At 41.7% G+C, this 24,439-nt stretch overlaps 2 protein-coding genes across 4 annotated transcripts; one reads left to right on the top strand and one right to left on the bottom strand.

Moving 5' to 3' along the window:
- Positions 1 to 8,629: 8,629 nt before the first annotated feature.
- On the top strand, positions 8,630 to 16,368 carry LOC109889369 (zinc finger protein 592). 3 transcript variants are annotated; one of them, XM_020480763.2, is made up of 10 exons: positions 8,630 to 9,021; positions 9,626 to 9,699; positions 9,799 to 12,095; positions 12,205 to 12,383; positions 12,503 to 12,676; positions 12,788 to 12,947; positions 13,055 to 13,324; positions 13,517 to 13,626; positions 13,804 to 13,942; positions 14,029 to 16,368. In XM_020480763.2, exons 3-10 carry the CDS (start codon positions 9,819 to 9,821, stop codon positions 14,497 to 14,499), a joined length of 3,780 nt encoding a protein of 1,259 aa, XP_020336352.1. In that variant the 5' UTR covers positions 8,630 to 9,021; positions 9,626 to 9,699; positions 9,799 to 9,818; the 3' UTR covers positions 14,500 to 16,368. The 3 variants fall into 3 exon arrangements, with proteins under 3 accessions (XP_020336352.1, XP_020336353.1, XP_020336354.1); XM_020480764.2 differs by having other exon boundaries at positions 9,614 to 9,699; XM_020480765.2 differs by having other exon boundaries at positions 8,630 to 9,025; positions 9,614 to 9,699.
- Positions 16,369 to 18,965: 2,597 nt separating this feature from the next.
- LOC109888846 (cholesterol 25-hydroxylase-like protein 1, member 1) lies at positions 18,966 to 19,943 on the bottom strand. The gene has a single exon (XM_020480011.2). It carries the CDS (start codon positions 19,912 to 19,914, stop codon positions 19,057 to 19,059), a length of 858 nt encoding a protein of 285 aa, XP_020335600.1. The 5' UTR covers positions 19,915 to 19,943; the 3' UTR covers positions 18,966 to 19,056.
- Positions 19,944 to 24,439: the final 4,496 nt, after the last annotated feature.

Below are 24,439 nucleotides of genomic sequence, written 5' to 3'. Positions count from 1 at the left end.
CTATATTGTAAATTACATCGCCAAAGTCGAGGATTGGTAGGATGGTCAGTTTTACAAGGGTATGTTTGGCAGCATGAGTGAAGGATGCTTTGTTGCGAAATAGGAAGCCAATTCTAGATTGGAGATGTTTCATATGGGTCTGGAAGGAGACCAGACACCTAAGTATTTGTAGTTGTCCACGTATTCTAAGTCAGAGCCGTCCAGAGTAGTGATGTTGGACAGGCGGGCAGGTGCAGGTAGCGATCGGTTGAAGAGCATGCATTTAGTTTTACTTGTATTTAAGAGCAATTGGAGGCCACGGAAGGAGAGTTGTATGGCATTGAAGCTTGCCTGGAGGGTTGTTAACACAGTGTCCAAAGAAGGGCCAGAAGTATACAGAATGGTGTCGTTTGCGTAGAGGTGGATCAGAGACTCACCAGCAGCAAGAGCGACCTCATTGTTGTATACAGAGAAGAGAGTCGGTCCAAGAATTGAACCCTGTGGCACCCCCATAGAGACTGCCAGAGGTCCGGACAGAAAATCCTCCGATTTGACACACTGAACTCTATCAGAGAAGTAGTTGGTGAACCAGGCGAGGCAATCATTTGAGAAACCAAGGCTGTTGAGTCTGCCGATGAGGATGTGGTGATTGACAGAGTCGAAAGCCTTGGCCAGATCAATGAATACGGCTGTACAGTAATGTTTCTTATCGATGGCGGTTAAGATATCGTTTAGGACCTTGAGCGTGGCTGAGGTGCACCCATGACCAGCTCTGAAACCAGATTGCAAAGCAGAGAAGGTATGGTGAGATTCAAAATGGTCGGTAATCTGTTTGTTGACTTGGCTTTCGAAGACCTTAGAAAGGCATGGTAGGATAGATATAGGTCTGTAACAGTTTGGGTCAAGAGTGTCCCCCCCCTTTGAAGAGGGGGATGACTGCAGCTGCTTTCCAATCTTTGGGAATCTCAGACGACACGAAAGAGAGGTTGAACAGGCTAGGAATAGGGGTGGCAACAATTTCGGCAGATCATTTTAGAAAGAAAGGGTCCAGATTGTCTAGCCTGGCTGATTTGTAGGGGTCCAGATTTTGCAGCTCTTTCAGAACATCAGCTGAACGGATTTGGGAGAAGGAGAAATGGGGAAGGCTTGGGCGAGTTGCTGTGGGGGGTGCAGTGCTGTTGACCGGGGTAGGAGTAGCCAGGTGGAGAGCATGGCCAGCCGTAGAAAAATGCTTATTGAAATTCTCAATTATGGTGGATTTATCAGTGGTGACAGTGTTTCCTATCTTCAGTGCAGTGGGCAGCTGGGAGGAGGTGTTCTTATTCTCCATGGACTTTACAGTGTCCCAGAACTTTTTAGAGTTAGTGTTGCAGGAAGCAAATTTCTGCTTGAAAAAAGCTAGCCTTGGCTTTTCTAACTGCCTGTGTATAATGGTTTCTAGCTTCCCTGAACAGCTGCATATCACGGGGGCTGTTCGATGCTAATGCAGAACGCCATAGGATGTTTTTGTGTTGGTTAAGGGCAGTCAGGTCTGGGGAGAACCAAGGACTATATCTGTTCCTGATTCTAAATTTCTTGAATGGGGCATGTTTATTTAAGATGGTTAGGAATGCATTTAAAAAAAATATCCAGGCATCCTCTACTGACGGGATGAGATCAATATCCTTCCAGGATACCCCGGCCAGGTCGATTAGAAAGGCCTGCTCGCTGAAGTGTTTCAGGGAGCGTTTGACAGTGATGAGTGGAGGTCGTTTGACCGCTGACCCATTACGGATGCAGGCAGTGATCGCTGAGATCTTGGTTGAAGACAGCAGAGGTGTATTTAGAGGGCAAGTTGGTTAGGATGATATCTATGAGGGTGCCCGTGTTTAAGGCTTTGGGGAGGTACCTGGTAGGTTCATTGATCATTTGTGTGAGATTGAGGGCATCAAGCTTAGATTGTAGGATGGCTGGGGTGTTAAGCATGTTCCAGTTTAGGTCGCCTAGCAGCACGAGCTCTGAAGATAGATGGGGGGCAATCAGTTCACATATGGTGTCCAGAGACAGCTGGGGGCAGAGGGTGGTCTATAGCAGGCGGAAACGGTGAGAGACTTGTTTTTAGAGAGGGGGATTTTTAAAAGTAGAAGTTCAAATTGTTTGGGTACAGACCTGGATAGTAGGACAGAACTCTGCAGGCTATCTTTGCAGTAGATTGCAACACAGCCCCCTTTGGCAGTTCTATCTTGTCTGAAAATGTTGTAGTTTGGGATTAAAATTTCAGAATTTTTGGTGGTCTTCCTAAGCCAGGATTCAGACACAGCTAGAACATCCGGGTTGGCAGAGTGTCCTAAAGCAGTGAATAGAACAAACTTAGGGAGGAGCCTTCTAATGTTAACATGCATGAAACCAAGGCTATTACGGTTACAGAAGTCATCAAAAGAGAGCGCCTGGGGAATAGGAGTGGAGCTAGGCACTACAGGGCCTGGATTCACCTCTACATCGCCAGAGGAACTGAGGAGGAGTAGGATAAGGGTACGGCTAAAAGCAATAAGAATTGGTCGTCTAGAACGTCTGGAGCAGAGAGTAAAAGGAGGTTTCTGGGGGCGATAAAATAGCTTCAAGGTATAATGTACAGACAAAGATATGGTAGGATGTGAATACAGTGGAGGTAAACCTAGGTATTGAGTGATGAAGAGAGAGATATTGTCTCTAGAAACATCATTGAAACCAGGAGATGTCATCGCATGTGTGGGTGGGGGGAACTAATAGGTTGGATAAGGTATAGTGAGCAGGACTAGAGGCTCTACAGTGAAATAAACCAATAAACACTAACCAGAACAGCAATGGACAAGGCATATTGACATTAAGGAGAGGCATGCTTAGTCGAGTGATCAAAAGGGTCCAGTGAGTAGAGAGGTTGGTTGGGGTCACGGCGATTTAGACAGCTAGCCAGCCCATCGGTAGCAAGCTAGCATAGGATGGAGGTCTGTTATTAGCCACCTCGTTCGTTCCGTCGGTAGATTAGTGGGGTTCCGTGTGGTAGAGGGGATTAATCCAAATCACACAACAACAAAAAAACAATAGATATAGTTATAGAGGCCCAAGAAAAAATAATAATACATTTTTTTACAAATTTAAAAATTCCGCTAGGTCTATTCAGATAGCAGCCGATAAGACAGCTAACGGTTAGCGGACCGCAGATGGGCGTTCAGGTAACGTTGAATAAAAGTTATGAAAAATATGTACATACATTGAATAAGTTAATCTACTCACTGGTAATCAACTTAAGATTTACAGGATGGCCTAGTTACAATCGGTGTTATTAAAGAGGTCACAGCATTTGGTGAAGTACAAAGTGCTGTTGGTCACTGTGCTCCAGGAGCTGTCAAATGATATGGTCCCATTGTTCACTTTGCAGGAACAAAGCATTAGGTTAGAAAAATAAAAGTGTGATATGTTACACCAAGGAGAGTCAGATGATGCGTTAACTGTGATATCAAGAATAGTTTTGAAGTGAAAATAAGCACTTACCTGCAATACAGGCATTAATCAGAGATGCACAGATACCTATGAACAGGCCTCAACACTAAAGAAGAGATATCGCTGGATGGGCAAATGGAGGCAAAAACAACACAAGATATAGAAATGGGTTAAATACAGCGCATTCAGGAAGTATTCAAACCCCTTGACATTTTACACATTTTGCTACATTACAGCCTTATTCTAAAATGGATTAAATTAATTGAATTCTTTATAAATCTGCACACAATACCCAATAACAACAAACTAAAAATAGGTTTCTATACCTTTCTAGAAATACTTATTTACATAAATGTTCAGACCCTTTGCTATGAGAATCGAACTTGAGTTCAGGTCCATTCTGTTTCCATTGATCATCCTTGAGATGTTCCTACAACTTGATTGGAGTCCACCTGTGGTAAATTCAAATGATTGGACATGATTTGGAAAGGCACACACCTGTCTATATAAGGTCCCACAGTTGACAGTGCATGTCAGAGCAAAAACCAAGCCATGAGGTAGAAGGAATTGTCCGTAGCGCTCCGAGACAGGATTGTGTCGAGGCACAGATCTGGGGAAGGGTACCAAAAAATGTCTGCAGTATTGAAGGTCCCCAAGAACACAGTGGCCTCCTTCATTTTGAAATGAAAGAAGTTTGGAACCACCAAGACTCTTCCTGGGAGCTAGCCGCCTGGACAAACTGAGCAATCGGGGGGGAAGGGCCTTGGTCAGGGAGGTGACAAAGAACCCGATGGTCACTCTGACAGAGGACCAGAGTTCCTCTGTGGAGATGGGAGAACGTTCCACAAGGACAACCATCTCTGCTGCATATCACCAATCAGGCCTTTATGGTAGAGTGGCCAGACGGAAGCCACTCCTCAGTAGAAGGCACATGACAGCCCGCTTGGAGTTTGCCAAAAGGCACTTAAAGGACTCTCAGACCATGAGAAACAAGATTCTCTGGTCTGATGAAACCAAGACTGAACTTTTTGGCCTGAATTCCAAGCGTCACGTCAGGAGGAAACCTGTCACCATTCCTACGGTGAAGCATGGTGGTGGCAGCATCATACTGTGGGGATGTTTTTCAGTGGCAGGGACTTGAAGACTAGTCTGGATCGAGGGAACGATGAAAGGAACAAAGTACAGAGAGATCCTTGATGAAAACCTGCTCCAGGGCACTCAGGACCTCAGACCGGGGCGAAGGTTCACATTCCAACAGGACAACGACCCTAAGCACACAGACAAGACAACGCAGGAGTGGCTTCGGGACAAGTCTCTGAATGTCCTTGAGTGGCCCAGCCAGAGCCCGGACTTGAACCCGATAAAACATCTCTGGAGAGACCTGAAAATAGCTGAGCAGCAACGCTCCCCATCCAATCTAACAGAGCTTGAGAGTATCTGCAGAGAAGAATGGGAGAAACTCACCAAATACAGGTGTGCCAAACTTGTAGCGTCATACCCAAGACGACTCGAGGCTGTAATCGCTGCCAAAGGTGCTTCAACAAAGTACTAAGTAAAGGGTCTGAATACTTGTGATATTTCAGTATTTTTGCAAACATGTCTAAAGACCAGTTTTTACTTTGTCATTATGGGATATTGTGTGTAGATTGATGAAGGAGAAAAAAAAACAATTTAATCAATTTTAGAATAAGGCTGTAACGTAACAAAATGTGAAAAAGTCTAGGGGTCTGAATACTTCCCGAATGCACTGTAGAAATAGTTTTTGTTGGTCAGTATCTTGTTAATGTTAGTGGAATAGCATGTTCTAAGATGTTCTGTTATGGCAAGATTATGTCCTAAAGCTATAATTAAGTCTGAACAGTACAGTACACTGATCCCCTTACCCTGGTTCTTCAATGGATTGGCACTTGGATTGTGGTCTGGTGTGACAAAAGAAAACTGTTAAATGTCTGTAATAGGGTGATATTGTCACTAGTTTGTAGTGTATGTACTGTAGTGAGTGAGTGAGTGAGTGAGTGAGTGAGTGAGAGAGAGAGTGAGGTATATGTGTGTGTGTGTGTGTGTTGGCAGAGTGCTACTGAAATGAATGTCCATGACACTGTAATATTTGGTATGTTATGTGGTGCCAACGGATTTTGTATCAAAATAAAGAGAGTCGCACACTCCATATAAATGTATGTATTTACCAGCATTTCAGCATCACTGTGCCTTCTTCATGGTAATATCATGAATACTTGAACCAGGTTATGTAGACAAACAGTGCAATTAGTGCAACCAATGAAAATAGTGAGGGGTGTGTCATAATGATGAAGTTAATTAGAATGAATTAGTGAAAGACAGAAACATTTGTTTGTGTCGAGATGATGACTAATGGTGAATAAACTATAAACGATCAAAATAAAGAGAGTCTCAAACTCGTTTCGGCATCACCGGCGACTCCGGGATGCTGGCCTTCTAGGCAGAGTACCTCTGTCCAGTGTCTGTGTTCTTTTGCCCATCTGTATCTTTTCTTTTAATTGGCCAGTCTGAGATTTGGCTTTTTCTTTGCAACTCTGCCTAGAAGGACAGCATCCCAGAGTCGCCTCTTCACTGTTGACGTTGAGACTGGTGTTTTGTGGGTACTATTTAATGAAGCTGCCAGTTGAGGACTTTGTTTCTCAAACTACACACTGTAATGTACTTGTCCTCTTGCTCAGTTGTGCACCGGGGCCTCCCAATCTTTCTATTCTGGTTAGAACCAGTTTGGGCTGTTTTTTAAATGTATTTTTATTTGACCTTTATTTAACTAGGCAAGTCAGTTAAGAACAAATTCTTATTTTCAATGACGGCCTAGGAACAGGTGCAGGTGCAGAACGACAGATTTTCACCTTTCGGTTACTAGTCCAACGCTCTAACCACTAGGCTACCTGCCGAGTCCTCTATCTCTATCTCTATGAGTCCTATATCTATCTCAATGGTTACAACTAGGGGAATGATATGTGCTGTCCGGGTTCCTTGGGACATCCCTAACCCCCATTGATGTGGATATTTTAAAGATTCACTATGCATAAATCACTCCACCATTTCCTGGTTGCCAAAATTCTAATTGTTCACCTCATTTCAGTTTATGTGACAAAAAAAGCAAGTATAGTGTAGAGAATCATTGTACCATCTAAACTGCTGTGAAATATATTTTCCCTAACTAAAAATATTGTATTTTCAGCCATTTGAAGCTGGTGTACAAAACCATATGTAAAAGACCCAAAATGAAACTTAAAAACAGAAAGCATAGAAATAGCTCACATAAAATAGATCTACCACTTCTTAGACTTGCTTTCAATGAGAATGACAGATCTACAATTCACATTTCTATGTTAATCTTGGATGGGTCGCCCCAAACATGTGTTCCTCGGCGTACACATCACTGACGTTTGTTCTTCAGCGTACACATCGCTGATGATCTGAAATTGTCCAACCACCTCAGAAATTTGGCTTGGCCCTTAAAACCCTCACAAAATTTTACAGATGCACAATTGATAGCATTGTTTAGGGCTGTATCACCACCTGGTACGGCAACTGCACCGCCCACAACCGCAGGGCTCTCCAGACGGTGGTGCGGTCTGCCCAACACATCACCTGGGGCAAACTACTTGCCCTCCAGGACACCTACAGCATCCAATGTCACAGGAAGGCCAAAAGGATCATCAAGGACATCAATCATCCGAGCCACGGCCTGTTCACCCCACTATCATTGAGAAGGTGAGGTCAGTACAGTACAGACGAGGTCAAAACAGCTTCTAACTTAAGGCCATCAGACTGTTAAATAGCCATCACTAGCCGGCTTCCACCCGGTTACACAACCCTGAACCTTAGAGGCTGATGCCCTATATACATAGACTTGGAATCACTGGCCACTTTAATAATGGAACACTAGTCACTTTAAGGTTTAAATCATGTTTACTGCTCTACTCATCTCATATGTATATACTGTATTCTATTCTACTGTATTTTAGTCAATGCCACTCCGACATGGCACAATCTAATATTTACAGTATATCACAAAAGTGAGTACACCCCTCACATTTTTGTAAATATTTGAGTATATCTTTTCATGTGACAACACTGAAGAAATTACACTTTGCTACAAAGTAGTGAGTGTACAGCTGTATAACAGTGTACATTTTCTGTCCCCTCAAAATAATTCAACACACAGCCATTAATGTCTAAACCGCTGGCAACAAAAGTGAGTACACCCCTAAGTGAAAATGTCCAAATTGGGCCCAAAGTGTCAATATTTTGTGTGTGGCCACCATCATTTTCCAGCACTGCCTTAACCCTCTTGGGCATGGAGTTCACCAGAGCTTCACAGGTTGCCACTGGAGTCCTCTTCCAGTCCTCCATGACGACATCACGGAGCTGGTGGATGTTAAAGACCTTGCACTCCTCCACCTTCCGTTTAAGGATGCCCAACAGATGCTCAATAGGGTATAGGTCTGGAGACATGCTTGGCCAGTCCATCACATTTACCCTCAGCTTCTGTACTCACTTTTGTTGCCAGCGGTTTAGACATTAATGGCTGTGTGTTGAGTTATTTTGAGGGGACAGCAAATTTACACTGTTATACAAGCTGTATACTCACTACTTTACATTGTAGCAAAGTGAAATTCCTTCAGTGTTGTCACATGAAAAGATATACTCAAATATTTACAAAAATGTGAGGGGTGTACTCACTTTTGTGATATACTGTATATATTTCTTAATTCCATTATTTTACTTTCAGATTGGTTTGTATGGTTGTGAATCATTTTTAGATACTAATGCACTTTTAGATATTATTGCACTGTTGGAGCTAGGAATACAAGCATTTCGCTACACCCGCTATAACATCTACTAAATATGTCTACGTGACCAATACAATTTGATTTGATTTGATATTGCAGTTTAAGGTCAGCGTTAGGGTTAGGCAAGGGATATGGTTAGGGTAGGGGTTGGGGTTTGGATTAATGGTTAAGATTAGAACTGCAGTTTAAGGCTAGCATGAGGGTTAGGCAAGGGTTATGGTTATGGGTAGGGGTTGGGATTAGGATTAAGGTTAAGGTTAGGACTGCAGTTTAAGGCTAGCATGAGGGTTAGGCAGGGGTTATGGTTAGGGTATGGGGTTGGGGTTTGGGTTGGGATTAAGGTTCAGGTTAAGGTTAAGGTATGGACTTCCCAAGGATCCCGGATAGCAGCACTGATCCTAGAGGAATTGCGTCAGGAATCTGGCGATGCGCCATAAAGTCGCTAGTTAGAGAGCTCAGAAAAAAATGTTATTCTGAGCGACTAGCTAGCTGTAAGGAATGGTACAACAGAGGGACTAGAATTTCCATATCAAATTTACTGAAGCAGTTTGCATTGATAGCTTCCAACATTGCATCGATTTGTGATTTATCAATCTATTCACTTCAGACTCGCGAGATGACATATGTGTTTAGCTCTCGCGAGTTAGCAAGCAATAAACTAGAAGCTAGCTAGCTGTTTTGTTGCAAATTAAGAAGTCCACCCGAAATAATGAGGCCTGTGAATCGGATGAATTATGGCTGCAACGCGTTAACTAATCGTCAAGTAGGTGAATTCTTCATTTTAACTCATTAGACTACAACGATATGCTCCAATATGTGTTTAATCTGAAAGCTAACCTTAACTCACTCGGTAGCAGATGATTTAGCGTGCCGTTTAACGTTAGCTAACTCGAAAATGTTGCGCTAGTTGGCTAATGGTAGCTAGCTCTGCGTGTGTCAAATTTGCGAGCCAGCTAACGTTAGCTAGACAATTAGCACGCAAACTGGCTAACATTAGCTACACACCTAGCTAACTTGCTAACTAACAGCTAGCATGATAACTCCGGCCTCTGTATTCACATGTTCGGACTATTTACAGTTTAAACAATTATGTTGCAGCACAAGGCGTTGTTTGGTGATATATTGTATATCTAGTTATCAATTTTGATGCTCAACTTCAATTACACTTTGCTGTGGCTAGCTAGCCAGCTGAAGATACAAGTTACTAGTTATCTAACTATCCACTTGGCTCATGGCTAAACGCAGTTATTTGACAGCTAACCAGTGAAATACACTTTATAGCATTACAAGCTATCTAGCTCACTGTATGTATATAATGTACAAAAGGAAACCTAATACCTATTAATTGATCTCAGGTATCTGCACAGATGGAGCAGCCCATCATGACACCAACTGACAACCCTGCAGAATTTTAGCAACAAACATAATTGAGAGCCAAATGGTAAATAATTCTCCTCAACATCACTATCATCAGGGAATGTGCCACATCTCTGCTACCCCAGTTTATGTACTCATATTTGACCTCTTATGTTTTCCTCAGGTGTTTGTAAGCTTTCAAACATGGGTGACATGAAGACCCCTGATTTTGATGATCTTTTGGCTGCCTTTGACATCCCTGATGCCACCAGTTTGGATGCTAAAGAGCCTGTCCAGGAGAGTCATGATGAGGCAGAAGGTCAGCTGAATCACACAGATATGTGTATGGAGGACAGTGTATCTGTTCACCAAGCTGTGGGTGCATCTGATGTTCCTGCTGTCAGTGTTATAGTGAAGAACACAAGTCACCAGGAGTCGACTGATAGTGGTGGAGAGGGCCCACATTTCAATTACCCATTGCAAAATGGGTTCAGGGGGTCAGGGGCCTCCATGGACTCTCATCAGATAAGCCACTGTGGTTCTAAGTCTTTTGTGTGTGCTTTGAAGGGGGATGGCTCAAGAGGACTCTTAGGGAAGACTCCCGTCCAGCAAAAACCTGAAGGAACACCTTCCTTCTCTCAGTCCTTTTCCCAGTTTAGCCCCATCTCTAGTCCAGAATCTGAAGACACCCCAAGCAACGGGGTTGATGTCCATCCAAAACAAGAGAGACCCTACTTCCCTGCTGCCTCTATATTTATGTCTGCAGAACCCCCAATGTCAGACAATCAGAAAAAACAGCTGTCTTACAGCATGTTTGACCAGTGCCATAAAGTAGACTGTGAAGAACTTGAGAACCTTCCAAGGTGCAAAGGAGAATCTATCAAAGCAAAGGATACCAGAGCAGAGGTGAAGCCTGACAGTAATGCCAGTGACCAGAAGGACAAGGGAGATTGTCATAGTGCAGTGCTCCCTGCAAGTGATCATAACATTATTGAGTCAAGCAGTAACAATATAGTGGCAACGTCTAAGATGCCCACCTCTCATCCATGTGTCAAAACCCCAACATCCAAACTATCGTCTTGCCTTGAGGCATTAGTGGCTCTGAATGCCAGAAATTATCCCAGTGAACCACCAAACTCTGGAGACTTATCAGTGGCTCATGACGGCACCATGAATGTTAGTCCAAAAATGCCCATGTCACCACAAAGTCCCCGGAGTTCCCCTGAAGCTGTGAAGCGGTTAATGAAACCACCTGACAGTCCTGTAAGCATTTGCAGTGATGGCAGTGGCAAGGGATCCCCAGCACTGGCATCTGGCTCACCCCCAGCCATACCGAGGGTCAGAATAAAGACCATTAAAACTACGACTGGGCAAATCCAGCGCATGGTTACCAGTGTAGTACCTGATTCAGAAAATGAGGAGGTCCTGTCTGTTGAGTCTTCCCCATCCCAGAGAATTATTGTTGAGGCCTACTCTAGTTTGTCTCCCTATCCCTCTCATAATGTGATAAGCGATATCATTGTTGATATGCCCATCAAAAGTACACCAGTTGGTAATCTGCCATCAAAGGTTACTGATGACAAATTAAAGGGGAACTCCAAGAGGCCAAGACCAATGCAGTCCCCAACTATTTTTCATAATACAAGTAGTCCGGTTATGAGACCTATGCCGGTTGCCCAGCACGGGCCTTCTACACAAAAGAGGATTTCATCAGTTCAAACAGGCAACTCGCCCAATGCAAGCTTCCTTCCTAAGGCAATGCACTTAGCTAATCTGAACCTAGTCCCTCACAGTGTTGCTGCATCAGTCGCAGCACGCTCCACCTCCCATCAACAGAGCCAACAACATGCACTTTCTTCCTCTATGGTGTGCAGCACTGTCCCATTGGTGCATCAAGTAAAAAAAGCCACCCCTAATCCATGTGCTGCCATTCCTAGTACAGCAGCAGGTACTTTAAACAGACTGTTAAACAATGCGAACCCTGTACCCACATTCGTACCCAACCTGAACCCACCACCTGAGAGCAACATCCACTTGCCACCACGCGGATATTGCTGTCTTGAATGTGGGGACTCCTTTGGGGTAGAAAGGAGTCTCGCCTATCATTATGGCAGGAGGAGTGTGCACATTGAAGTAGCCTGCACCCACTGTGCCAAGACCATGGTATTCTTCAACAAGTGTGCCCTGCTGGCACATGCACGGGAACATAAGAACAAAGGTGTGGTGATGCAGTGCACACAGCTCTCCATGAAGCCCATAGCAGAGGGACAGATGTTTGTACCTTTGCTCGCTGAATCCTCTTTGCATGTGGGCTCCCATGTGCCCCCATTATCCTCACCTAAAACCCAACCAGTCATGCCCCTCTATGCAGACAAAGTCATCCGCCACAGACTCTGCTGCCTGGAGTGTAACAAGCAGCTATCAGATTACAGAGGTCTCGCAGGCCATTACCAGAGGCTGTCGGAAGAAATGGAGGGACTGGTGAGTAAAGATTGAATTGAAACGATAATAATTGCTGAGATGTTCACTATCATAGGCCAGGTAAAAATGTATTTATATGTTTTGGTTTGTGTTGTTTTGTCATGTATAGATGTGTAAGGTGTGCCCGATGCTGCTACCAAACAAGTGCAGCTTCCGGGCTCACCAGCGTATTCATGCCCACAAGTCTCCTTACTGCTGCCCTGAGTGTGGTGCGCTGAGTCGCTCTGTGGACATACAGAAGCATGTGAAGGAGAACTGTCTTCACTATGCACGCAAGGCTGGCTATAAGTAAATCAATACTAAAGTATATGCTTTTGTTAGGACCTTGAATGGGACTCGGGGGATACATATCAGAAAAGTGTTCTATAACATTGGCCCCCTTTTCTAAATCCTTTATTTTCTTTCAGGTGTCTTCACTGTGATATGGTTTTCATGTCATTTAATGTGCAGAAGAGTCACATTGAGGAGAAACACTGTGACGTCTTCTATAAGTGCACTATCTGTCCTGTTGCCTTCAAGTCTTCTGATGGATGTCAAATTCATTTGACAACTAAGCACAACGCCAGCGTAGTGTCTCCTCAGTGAGTTTAACTAAATGCATGTTCTGAAATTGCATATTTGCTAACCCATCTTAAAGTTTGACATGATTGTTTGTAATGCTGTTTGTTCTAATTGTTTATTTTCTGTTGCAGGTTAATCTTCAAGTGTTCTTGTGAGACAGTGTTCAAGAAAAAGCAGTTATTGCTTCAGCACTTCCATCAAAACGCCAAAAAGCTTATAACCTGTGTGTTCAAGTGCCCTGAGTGCACTTCAATCTTCACCCACAAGCAGTCGTTAATGCAGCATTTTAAGGTTTGCCATCATCCTAAAATTCAATCTAGTCACATTGACATAAAATGGGGCACATAATGTTAAGTTTTTGGTTTTGTCTTTTTCAACGCTGTCTGCCTATATTACAGGGGGTGCATGAAGGAATCTTCAAAGAGGTGGAGAAAAGCACAAAACCAACAGAGATGACTGCACAGCACCAAGATGTTACCTCTGCATTCCACCAGCCAAAGGTAAACACTCCCATTGAACACTCTGATGCAACCAGAAAGAGGGCCAACTTGGCCGCTCGGGACAGGAAGACCAATCTGAAAAATGCTGGTTGGACCTGTGGAGAGTGCCTACACTGGCTGCCTGACCGAGAAGTCTACGTCTCTCACATGAAGAACAACCATGGGAGGGTGAGGAGCAACTTAGTTATTCTATTGCTCATTCAAACTAATTAGCTGTAGCAATTGTACTATAGGACAGATGATAATTTAGGGACCATTTCAGATGTGGGATTTTCATCTTTCAGGCCCTTAATGAAAGGAAATAATTCCCAAGTCAGCTCAACCCTAATTAAGTCAATCTTCTCTCTGTGCTTTCTGTAGTCACTGAAGAGGTATCCATGCCGGCAGTGTGAGAGGTCTTTCAATTCCTCTACAAGTTTGAGAAGACACATTCGCAATGACCACAATGGAAAGAAAACCTTTACCTGCTGGTGAGATTTATCCTGAAATCTATGTTACAAAGTACATTACTTTCTGAAAGGTTGTGTCATATCTGGCACCCCCTGGGTGGCACTGTAGGAAATGGTCCAACGTGCAAAAACAAAGCTGTGGTTACCACATTTTGAATATTTTTTTGTATATGATATAATTCTGTTCTTATTGTGCAGGTATTGCACAGATGAGAGGACAACATTCACCACAAACATCATGCTGAAGAACCACATCAGTTTGATGCATGGGATCAAAAATCCAGACTTTAGTCTGTCAAAATCAACCCCTCTAGATACCAGCAAAGCCTTGGGAGAGGTGATATAAATGTTCTTCTTTTTTTCTGCATTTTACTGATTGTCAAAAATGACACTTGAAATCTAATCATTAACTTTGACTTGCAGAGGCTTGTTTCAAAGAGACCTGCTGTGGCATCCCAGAGGAAGGGGGAGGATGGTGCTGCCCTAGACGGCTCCTCTACCAAACGTCTGAAATCTCACTTTCGCTGCGCTAAGTGTGGTTTCACCTCAGAGGATGGCACACAGTTCCAGCAGCACATACCTCAGCATAAAACCGATAAAAATTCTCCCCAATGTCTGCACTGTGGATTATGTTTTGCATCTCAGCTGTCTCTCAATAGACACCTGTTTATTGTGCACAAAGTCAAAGACCCCGAGGAAGAGAAGAAGGAAATGATAGATGTGGAGTATGAGAGCAGAAAGAAGCAGGAAGAGGACGTGGGGAAAACAGTGGGTGTGAATGAGGGAGAGGACTTGCCTTCTCCATTAGTTAAATCTGACCCTTCACTGGAAGAGGATCCAACCAGGTTGACCTTTAAATCCACATACAGCACTGACATAGAGATTCATGGATAATCTTCAGGCATAAAAGAATCAATAAGAGCAATTTTGAACTTCTTAAAAGCTGCTATCTCCATTTCTTTGGTAAATAGTAGTCACGCTTTTCTCTTTTTTTGCCTTAAAACAAAATCATTTTTGTTTCTCAAGCCCTTGGGACTGGCAGATGTTCCACATCAACGGAAAATATACAATTAATCTTAGGTAATTTTGGGCAAAGATTATCATGAATTATTTACTTTAATTTGACCTTTTGAAGATTGCATGTGTTGTATTAAGTGTCTTTAAGAGCCTCTGGTACATAACCACATCCACCTGTTAAGGCACACTGTTTGGTTCAGCAGTATTCTCTAGTGACTCCAGTTACTCTGACAAGCGACTCAGGAACGTCAAGGAGCTGTCCCTCAGGCTAACCTCCCATTAAATTTGATAATAATAAAAGCCTATAGACTTTGCTTTAGTCTATAGCAGGCATATATGTTTGATTTCCGACTTAAGTACATTATAATAGATGGTGCTTCAGGCAGGTTTTGATGATACTGACAGTATGTAACAGTATTGCAACTTCTATCATACTGTATGTGTATGTTGAAATATTTACTGACCTAGGTATCACTTAGCACAGAAGATATATTTGATATCAATTTCATACCACATGGTATGTGATATGGAATTTATTATAAAATCTGGTTAAACTACCAAAATAGCACTTTTCTACAAGTTAAAATATATGTGTTGGAGTTAGAGGCAATCAGCTACATCAATTTTTGGAGCTATACATTTATATGTACCCATTTGATTCTTAAAATATAACATGAGCTTTTAAAAATGGTCATACATTAGTAAATGTAAACCAACATGTACAACATGGTTAAAGATATATAATTTTGATATCATGAATGATCAGTCCTTGCATCCAGAGCTATGGCTATAATTTCTAGTGCTTACATTTCTCAAGCCCCATCTGTTTTTTACTGAAATGGGCAGGGATAACGCTTTGTTATTTCTTCTGCTGCTTTAAATGCCTTGCTAAAAGATAGGACTCTTTTTTTACTGTACTCTTGCTTTTGTACCCTGATAAAAGTGAGCTTTCATTCATTTAAAATGCTCTTATATCTATGTTTAGTGTAGTGGTGACTTGTCTTAGCGATGTCATTGTTTTTCTTGGTTAATTGTGATCTTTGGCGAGTGTTCATTGAATGTGAGAGAGCATCTGTTTTGCAAGATACTGCAGGGTGTTAAATGGCTCATTTCTAACGGTGTACTAAGGCAATTGAAAGAGCAATGATTAAATGTAAAGGGTTATAGCATGTTTGAGTGCATGTGAAAAATGTGAAATAAGCTGAATATAAAGACCTGTGCAGCTCTTTCTTCCTACCTCCACAGTATAAGGCAGTGATTGTTAAACTTTGGATGTTCTGGGAGATTTCACCTTTGGTCTCACTGCAATGTAAAAATGTATTATTATTCTCAAAATGTATATTATCTCCCACAATATTCAATTTTATAAATTACTTTGGAGATAGATATTTATAGTCACATTGACTTATTTGTGAAATTTCTATTTAAGTGCTATATGAACTGTTCATTTTCTAGTGGTTATATGAATCAGTGTTCATGCTTTAAATGGATCCAGTGTTAACTCTGGCTGATATGAAACTTCACATCTCAGTGATTTTATAGCCTGTCAAGAGAAACTTTGTACTTTTGATATGTACAATATTAAGGACTTGTAAGCTAACCCATGTACACAGTAGCTAATTAACATTTTATTAGCATTATTTCTTAAGCCATCACATATCTATTCAACCTGCATTGGCCATTGTGCCTTGCTGTAATGTTTACTTCAAATAATTGCAAATAAACATGTACGTGACTACATCAGCATCCTTTGTCCTCAAAAGATCCCTTCTGCTATGATTGATATCCCTTCTCTGGTGACAATGTGCTGGAAAAAAATACACCTTCACCTAGGGCAATTTGTTTTCCCTCCGAAATGTGTTTTCTCAGGCCAGTATCCCCAACAGACTGAACAATATTGCTGCGTTTCCACAGGCAGCCCATTTCAGATTTTTCATGTAAATCAACTTAGTTATTTTGATTTTCTATTACATAAAAAAACAAGTTAAATTAAATCAATATGGTGAAATGAACATGACAATCTTTATAAGTCAAAGTCACTTAAGTATAAGTTGCAATACTTGAAATGTTTGAGTTTAACAAAGTCCAACCTTACTGAAAAACTATAACATACCATTTCTGAAATGTAACTAAGTTGACATTTAAAAAAAATTGAAACTGATTACCGCAATTTTATAAATTAGCAGAACTCACATATAACCAGTAAATTCAAAATAGTTATTTAACTAAACTCAAAAATATGTAGTTCAGAAGAGCCTAGAGTTTAGAAAGAGCAGAGACCGGTCTTCCCTCGCGTTGGCTTTAGCCGAGAGAGCAGAGATCGTCTTCTTTTGTGTTGGCTCTAGCTTCGAGTAGAGTGAGAGCATCTGTTTTCCTCTGATGGCTTTAGCCTAGAGCTCAGAGAGAGCAGAGAGCGGTTGAGACATGAGACACACGTTTACATAGTTTAGACAGCAGTGCCTCTGCCCCTCTTTCCTCACTGTAAACCCCAATGAGATGTCATTACTCAAAACTTTTGAGGAAACCTGTTGCACTAAATACAGTTGAAGTCGGAAGTTTACATACACCTTAGCCAAATACATTTAAACTCAGTTTTTCCACAATTCCTGACATTTAATCTTAGTAAAAAAATATTTTAAGAATGTGAAATGTCAAAATAATAGTTGAATGATTTATTTCAGCTTTTATTTATTCCATCACATTCCCAGTGGGTCAGAAGTTTACAAACACTCAATTAGTATTTAGTAGCTTTGCCTTTAAATTGTTTAACTTGGGTCAAACGTTTCGGCTAGCCTTCCATAAGCTTCCCACAATAAGTTGGGTGAATTTTGGCCCATTCCTTCTGACAGAGCTGGTGTAACTGAGTCAGGTTTGTTGGTCTCCTTGCTCGCACATGCTTTATCAGTTATGCCCACACATTTTCTATAGGATTGAGGACAGGGCTTTGTGATGGCCACTCCAATACCTTGACTTTGTTGTCCTTAAGCCATTTTGCCACAACGTTGGAAGTATGCTTGGGGTCATTGTCCATTTGGAAGACCCATTTACGACCGAGCTTTAACTCGGTGTCTTGAGATGTTGTTTCAATATATCCACATAATTTTCCTGCCTCATGTTGCCATCTATTTTGTGAAGTGCTCCAGTCCCTCCTGCAGCAAAGCACCCACACAACATGATGCTGCCACCTGCGTGCTTCACTGTTAGGATGGTGTTCTTCGGCTTGCAAGCCTCCCCCTTTATCCTCCAAACATAACGATGGTCATTATGGCCAAACAGTTCTATTTTCGTTTCATCAGACCAGAGGACATTTCTCCAAAAAGTACGATCTTTGACCCCATGTGCAGTTGCAAACCGTAGTCTGGCTTTTTTATGGTGGTTTTGGAGCAGTGGCTTCTTCCTTGCTGAGCTGCCTTTCAGGTTATATCGATATAGGAATCATTTTACTGTGGATATAGATAATGTTGTACCTGTTTCCTCCAGCATCTTCACAAGGTCTTTTGCTGTTGTTCTGGGATTGATTTGCACTTTTTTTTTTCTATTTTCTGGAATTTTCCAAGCTGTTTAAAGGCACAGTCAACTTAGTGTATGTAAAGTTCTGACCCACTGGAATTGTGATACAGTGAATAGTAAGTGAAATAATATGTCTGTAAACAATTTTTGGAAAAATGACTTGTGTCATGCACAAAGATGATATCCTAACCGACTTGCCAAAACTATAGTTTGTTAACAAGAAATTTGTGGAGTGGTTGAAAAACGAGTTTTAATGACTCCTACAGCAACTCCAACAAATGACTCCAACAAGTGTATGTAAACTTCCGACTTCAACTGTATATAGATTTTTGATTTTACCAAGTTTTGTCACATAGCGATGGATTAACAATACATTTCTTCAATTGGCTCTAACATTTCCTTGCCCTGTACTTAAAACTTGGCCCGTGGCTCATCTTGACCCCTGGCCAACAAACAGATTTGTTGATTGGAAAGCCAGACGAAAACAGGAAAATCCTTACTAAGTCTTCAAAGACTGAAAGTATGTTTGAGTTGTTTAAGAAATCGTAAGCTTGTGCCGCATTGTGTAGAATCCAGTTTTTTTTTAAATGTTTTACTGAATCAGACTGTAACAGACAAGGCAAACAAATGCTTAAATTATGGTTTGCTGCCATTCTCTGGGGCAAATGGTAAACTGGAGTTGGCTGTCTAGTTGTATCCTTTGACTATGTATTACTACCAAGGACCATTACTTTTGCTCTAATTCCAGCAATTACTATATCTAATTAATGTAGAACATTTTCAAACATTGCAGTACATTTTAATACAATTGATGTTCGACACTGACAAATGAATAAAAACAAAGACACATTTTATTTGTATGTACAATGCACAGTAAGCAATAAAAGTAAGTATGAACATAATAATTATAGTGAATTTTTCTATTTACAGAGAATAAAACCCTTTTTTCTCAGTTATCTTCCCTGCCAGGATGGCAGTCCCAAAAATTCTATCCCAGTGGCTGAAGAAAGGTGCATAGTTACTGTTGGGCTTCTGGTGGTGCATGTCATGTGCTGGTGCTCCTCCTAACAGTCCAAATGGTACCAGGTGGTTGAGACTCCATGGCAGGTCATAGCCTATGTGGTCCTCCACTGACATCCAGATACTTAAGATGGTGACGCACCAGATGGTAAAAGGGTGGCATTTCAACAGGATGGGGTCCAGGTTGCTCCAGAATCCAACTGTTATCAGTTCTGGAATGCTGATTTGCTGAGTGGACCAGGAGAAGGGTGCCATGTATTCATGGTGGATGGCATGGACCCACCGGTACAGTTGTGGATGTTTGTGGTGCACAAAGTGCCACATAAAATACTGTGTGTCAAAAAGAAGAAGGACAGCCAGTCCATCAATGAGCACCTCTACCACAGTTGGAGCACTGGTAGGTAGCACCACTGAAGGCATAAAGCAGGTCTGAATCAGCACAGCAGGCAGAACAAAGATCAAGTGGTTATATACAGCCCTTCCGAAGCTCTTTGCCATCATCCGAATGGTTGGACGTCTCTCTTGCTGTATCTTGTAGCGGTGAATGGAGGGGACATTATCTCCCAGGAGGTCTAGTACAGCAAAGGGGAGACTAGAGAAGAAGTAACTGGAGAAGCAGATCATGACAGGGAATAAGGGAGAAGAGATGAGGGAGTAGTGATTGAAAAGGAAATAGTCCCATAGAGGCTGCAAAAGCCTGTCTGAGAATCTGGAAAAGGTAGGAAGCTGCAAAGTAAACTGAACCTTGGTGATGTTCAACATCCTGGTGACTCTGAATGCCTGTGATTGTAATGTGCAGAGAGAAGAAGACATTCTCCCTTTTTATAGTGCTTAGCTATGTACTTTGCTCCCACTTCAATGAGACAGCTGATTTTTCCTTCATAATACCCATTTCCAACAATAAGTCCATTTCCGTCAGATTAACAAAATCCACCACAAAACACAAAGATTTCAACACTGAACAGTTTAAGTTGGTGCCTGGGCCGTTCCACTAATTGAGTACCTTTTCGGTAGTGTAACTTATATATATATATATATATATATATATATATATACAGTACGAGCTGTTGGGTTTTTAGTATGTAAATCTTGGTGGGGCAAAAGATAATGTGGGATGCATGCCAGCAAAGCCACTACACAACACACTATCACGTGACAAACGGTGCCCACAAACTATGAAATAACACATTTGGAATCATGTAGTAACCAAAACAGTGTTAAACAAACCAAAATATATTTGAGATTTGAGATTAGTCAAAGTTGCCACACTTTGCCTTGATGAGAAGTTTGAATACTCTTGGCATTCTCTCGACCAGCTTCATGAGGTAGTTACCTGGAATGCATTTCAATTAACAGGTGTGCCTTTCTAAAAGTTCATTTGTGGAATTTCTTTCCTTCTTAATGTGCTTGAGCCAATCAAACAGGGTAGCCTAGTGGTTAGAGCGTTGGACTAGTAACCGGAAGGTTGCAGAGGATAAGTTCATTAGAGTTAACTGCACCTCAGATTGCAGCCCAAATAAATGCTTCACAGAGTTTAAGTAACAGACACATCTCAACATTAACTGGTCAGGGGAGACTGCATGAATCTGGCGTTCATGGTCGAATTGCTGCAAAGAAACCACTACCAAAGGACACCAATAAGAAGAAGAGACTTGCTTGGGCCAGGGAACACAAGCTATGGACATTAGACCAGTGGAAATCTGTCTTTGGTCTGATGAAATTTTTGTTTCCAACCACCATGTCTTTGTGAGACGCGGAGTAGGTGAACGGATGATCTCTGCATGTGTGGTTCCCACCGTGAAGCATGGAGGAGGAGGTGTGATGGTGCTTTGCTGGTGACACTGTCGGTGATGTATTTAGAATTCAAGGCACACTTAACCAGCATTCTGCAGCAATACGCCATTGCGCTTAATGGGACTATCATTTGTTTTTCAACAGGACAATGACCCAAAACCCACCTACAGGCTGTGTAAGGGCTATTTGACCAAGAAGGAGAGTGCTGGAGTGCTACATCAGATGACCTGGCCTCCACAATCACCTGACCTCAACCCAATTGAAATGGTTTGGGATGAGTTGGACAGCAGAGTGGAAAACCAACACATGCTCAGCATATATGGGAACTCCTACAAGTCTGTTGGAAAAGCATTCCTCATGAAGCTGGTTGAGAGAATGCCAAGTGTGTGCAGTCTCAAGAGGTTAAATAAAACAAATTACTATAGTAAGTGCCTATTCAGTGCCAAATGAAGTAACAGTATTGACAATTGAATCTTAAATCAGCCATGAATCCCCTTGTAACAGGGGGAATAGAAGTTTATTGTGTGCAACAAGGAGGGGGATTGAATGCAAGCTTCACAAAATAAATGTAATCGTTAAAAAATGTCTACCCTGTCTATCTATAGGTAACAGGGTTGACTTGTTATGCATAACCTGCTCAGTTTTCCATACCAAAACACCAGAAAATTCCCCAAAAGTGTAGAAAAGTGTAGAACTCTTACACTATGATTTGAGGGGCCACAGAGGGACATTAGCAACTCTTTATTCATAAACAAATCCAGATTGATTGAATTGTACATGTGGTCTATACAGTGGCTTGCGAAAGTATTCACCTCCCTTGGCATTTTTCCTATTTTGTTGCCTTACAACCTGGAATTAATATAGATTTTAGGGGGGGTTATATCATTTGATTTATACAACATGCCTACGACTTTGAAGATGCTAAATATTTTTTTATTGTGAAACAAACAATAAATTAGACAAAAATTACAGAAAACTTAGTGTGCATAACTATTTACTATAACTATTTACCCCCCCCAATTCAATACTTTTGCAGCAATTACAGCTACAAGTCTCTTGGGGTCTCTAAAATCTTGACACATCTATCCATTCTTCAAGTCAAAACTAATGCAGGTTCTTCAAGTTGGATGGGTTCCGTTGGTGTACAGCAATCTATAGTCATACCACAGATTCTGAATTGGATTGAGGTCTGGGCTTTGACTAGGCCATTCCAAGACATTTAAATGTTTCCCATAAAACCACTCGAGTGTTGCTTTAGCAGTATGCTTAGGGTCCTTGTCCTGCTGGAAGGTGACTCCCCATTCCAGTCTCAAATCTCTGGAAGACTGAAACAGGTTTCCCTCAAGAATTTCCCTGTATTTAGCGACATCCATCATTCCTTCAATTCTGACCCGTTTCCCAGTCCCTGCCAGTGAAAAACATCCCCACAGCATGGTGGTGGTAGCATCATGCTGTGGGGATGGTATTCTTGGGGTGACGAGAGGTGTTGGGTTTGCGCCGGGCATAGTGTTTTCCTTGATGGCCAAAATGCTCAGTTTTAGTCTATTCTGACCAGAGTACCTTCTTCCATATGTTTGGGGAGTCTCCCACATGCCTTTTGGCAAAATAGGAAAAATGCCAAGGGGGATGAATACTTTTGCAAGGCACTGTATTAAATGCCACTTCTACTTAAAATATCAAAAGGGCACTCTTTTCGTGGAATGACCGACCTGCAGCACCATCCCCCCAATTGCAGTTTATCCCAGACCAGTCAGTTAATCAGCTTATTAAAAACGGTAAGTCATACTGTACCAGATACAGATCTGTTGGTCCCTGCTTGAGTTATGAGTTAATTATGCATATTACCTATCACAAGTTAAAACAAAACTGCAATGTGTCTTTATCAGTATAATTTATTAAATGAATAATATATACAACACCACAACATTAATGAACATTACATATATGTATTGGTATCTCTCAATTGGAGACCACCGGGGTGACCTATTCAGATCATCAAAATTGTCAAGAATAATATTTTGATTCTCAATATCATGTTTGGGCCAAGGTGGAATATAATTAGTTCAGAGTCCATGAAATCTGTTATTTTCCATCTGTTATTTTACAATGTGGTCTTAATGTATTTTAGAAGATTAGTGAGTTAAGAACTTTCAATTTCATGTAATATGACCTAAACATATTGTGCAGCCTAATCTTATGTGTAATCTTACCTAATCTTAAGACTTAATTAAGGTCAGGGGCTCAAGGGAGAAAAACACTGACACAGTTATTCAAATCAAATCGCATTTGTCACATCTGCCGGATACAACGGGTGTAAACCTTACAGTGAAATGCTTACTTACAAGGCCTTAACTAACAATGCTTTAAGACATTTTAAGAAAAATAAGTGTTAAGTAAAAAATAGATAAGTAAAAAAATGAAAATAAAAGTAACAAATAATTCAACAGCAGCAGTAAAATAACAATAGTGAGGCTATATACAGGGGATACCAGTACAGAGTCAATGTGCGTGGGCACCGGTTAGTCGAGGTCATTTAGGTAATATGTACATGTAGGTAGAGTTAGTGACTATGCATCGATAATAAACAGAGAGTAGCAGCAGCGTAAAGAGTGGTCTGGGTAGCCCTTTGATTAGCTGTTCAAGTGTCTTATGGCTTGGGGGTAGAAGCTGTTAAGAAGCCTTTTGGACCTAGACTTGGCACTCCAGTACCACTTGCCGTGTGGTAGCAGAGAGAACAGTCTATGACTAGAGTGGCCGAAGCCAGTCCCATCTTTAAACCCAATAAATTCCCTATTTGGGGGACGTAGCGCTGTTCTGGACCGGTTCCGACTGTCATTTTGGTGTACAAAGTGCTTGTGTCTAAAAGCCATCTTTATTCTTGATCTGACAATGTGGTCCGGAGGGTGTGACGCAATTGTGGAGTCTCCAGAGGCATGCGGGAAGCCAATTTGAGCTCCGTATGGCGATGCCCTGTGGCTCCCAAATTGTATAACAATGCGGTGGGTTCTGCATAGCGCCATATTGACATGATTGGTTGAGGGTAGGTGGGGGCGGTACATCCTATATAAACACAAACTCTGCCGGCAGTTACATGAAATTGTCATGCCTACTCCCGCTCCCTCTCTCCAGTGCACGTCTTCGCTGGTCTACTAACCACCGGCAACAATTATTACACACACCTGCTCCCCATCATTATGGACACCTACTCCCCATTATTACACACACCTGGTTATCATTATTTCCTTGGTTACTCCCCCTTTATTTAGCCCTCAGTAGACATCAGTCATTATGTAGTATTGTTTTCTCTCACATTCTGTACGCTTCTCATGTTTTGTTTTTCTGCATCGATTCATTATTAACCTCACCTTCTGCACCTGCTTCCTGACTCCCAGCATTTTACGTTACAGAAATAGTGCCAATCTTGTACTAATATTGTTACCATATTTAGAAAGCATTTCAGTAATTTCAAGACCTATTGCCCCACTTTTGTTGA

This window comes from Oncorhynchus kisutch, linkage group LG4 (assembly GCF_002021735.2).
Source record: "Oncorhynchus kisutch isolate 150728-3 linkage group LG4, Okis_V2, whole genome shotgun sequence".
Classification (NCBI taxonomy): Eukaryota; Metazoa; Chordata; class Actinopteri; order Salmoniformes; family Salmonidae; genus Oncorhynchus; species Oncorhynchus kisutch.
Note: the sequence above shows the minus strand (reverse complement) of the source record. Positions and strands in the feature narration are given on the sequence as shown.

What these genes read in the sequence shown, in the direction of transcription:
- LOC109889369 (XM_020480763.2), top strand. Translation starts at nt 9,819, where the DNA reads ATGGGTGACATGAAGACCCCTGATTTTGATGATCTTTTGGCTGCCTTT. An exon ending in GCACGCAAGGCTGGCTATAA is followed by an intron (nt 12,384 to 12,502) that starts GTAAATCAATAC and finishes ATTTTCTTTCAG; the next exon opens with GTGTCTTCACTGTGATATGG. An exon ending in CCAGCAAAGCCTTGGGAGAG is followed by an intron (nt 13,943 to 14,028) that starts GTGATATAAATG and finishes TTTGACTTGCAG; the next exon opens with AGGCTTGTTTCAAAGAGACC.
- LOC109888846 (XM_020480011.2), bottom strand. Translation starts at nt 19,914, where the DNA reads ATGTTGAACATCACCAAGGTTCAGTTTACTTTGCAGCTTCCTACCTTT.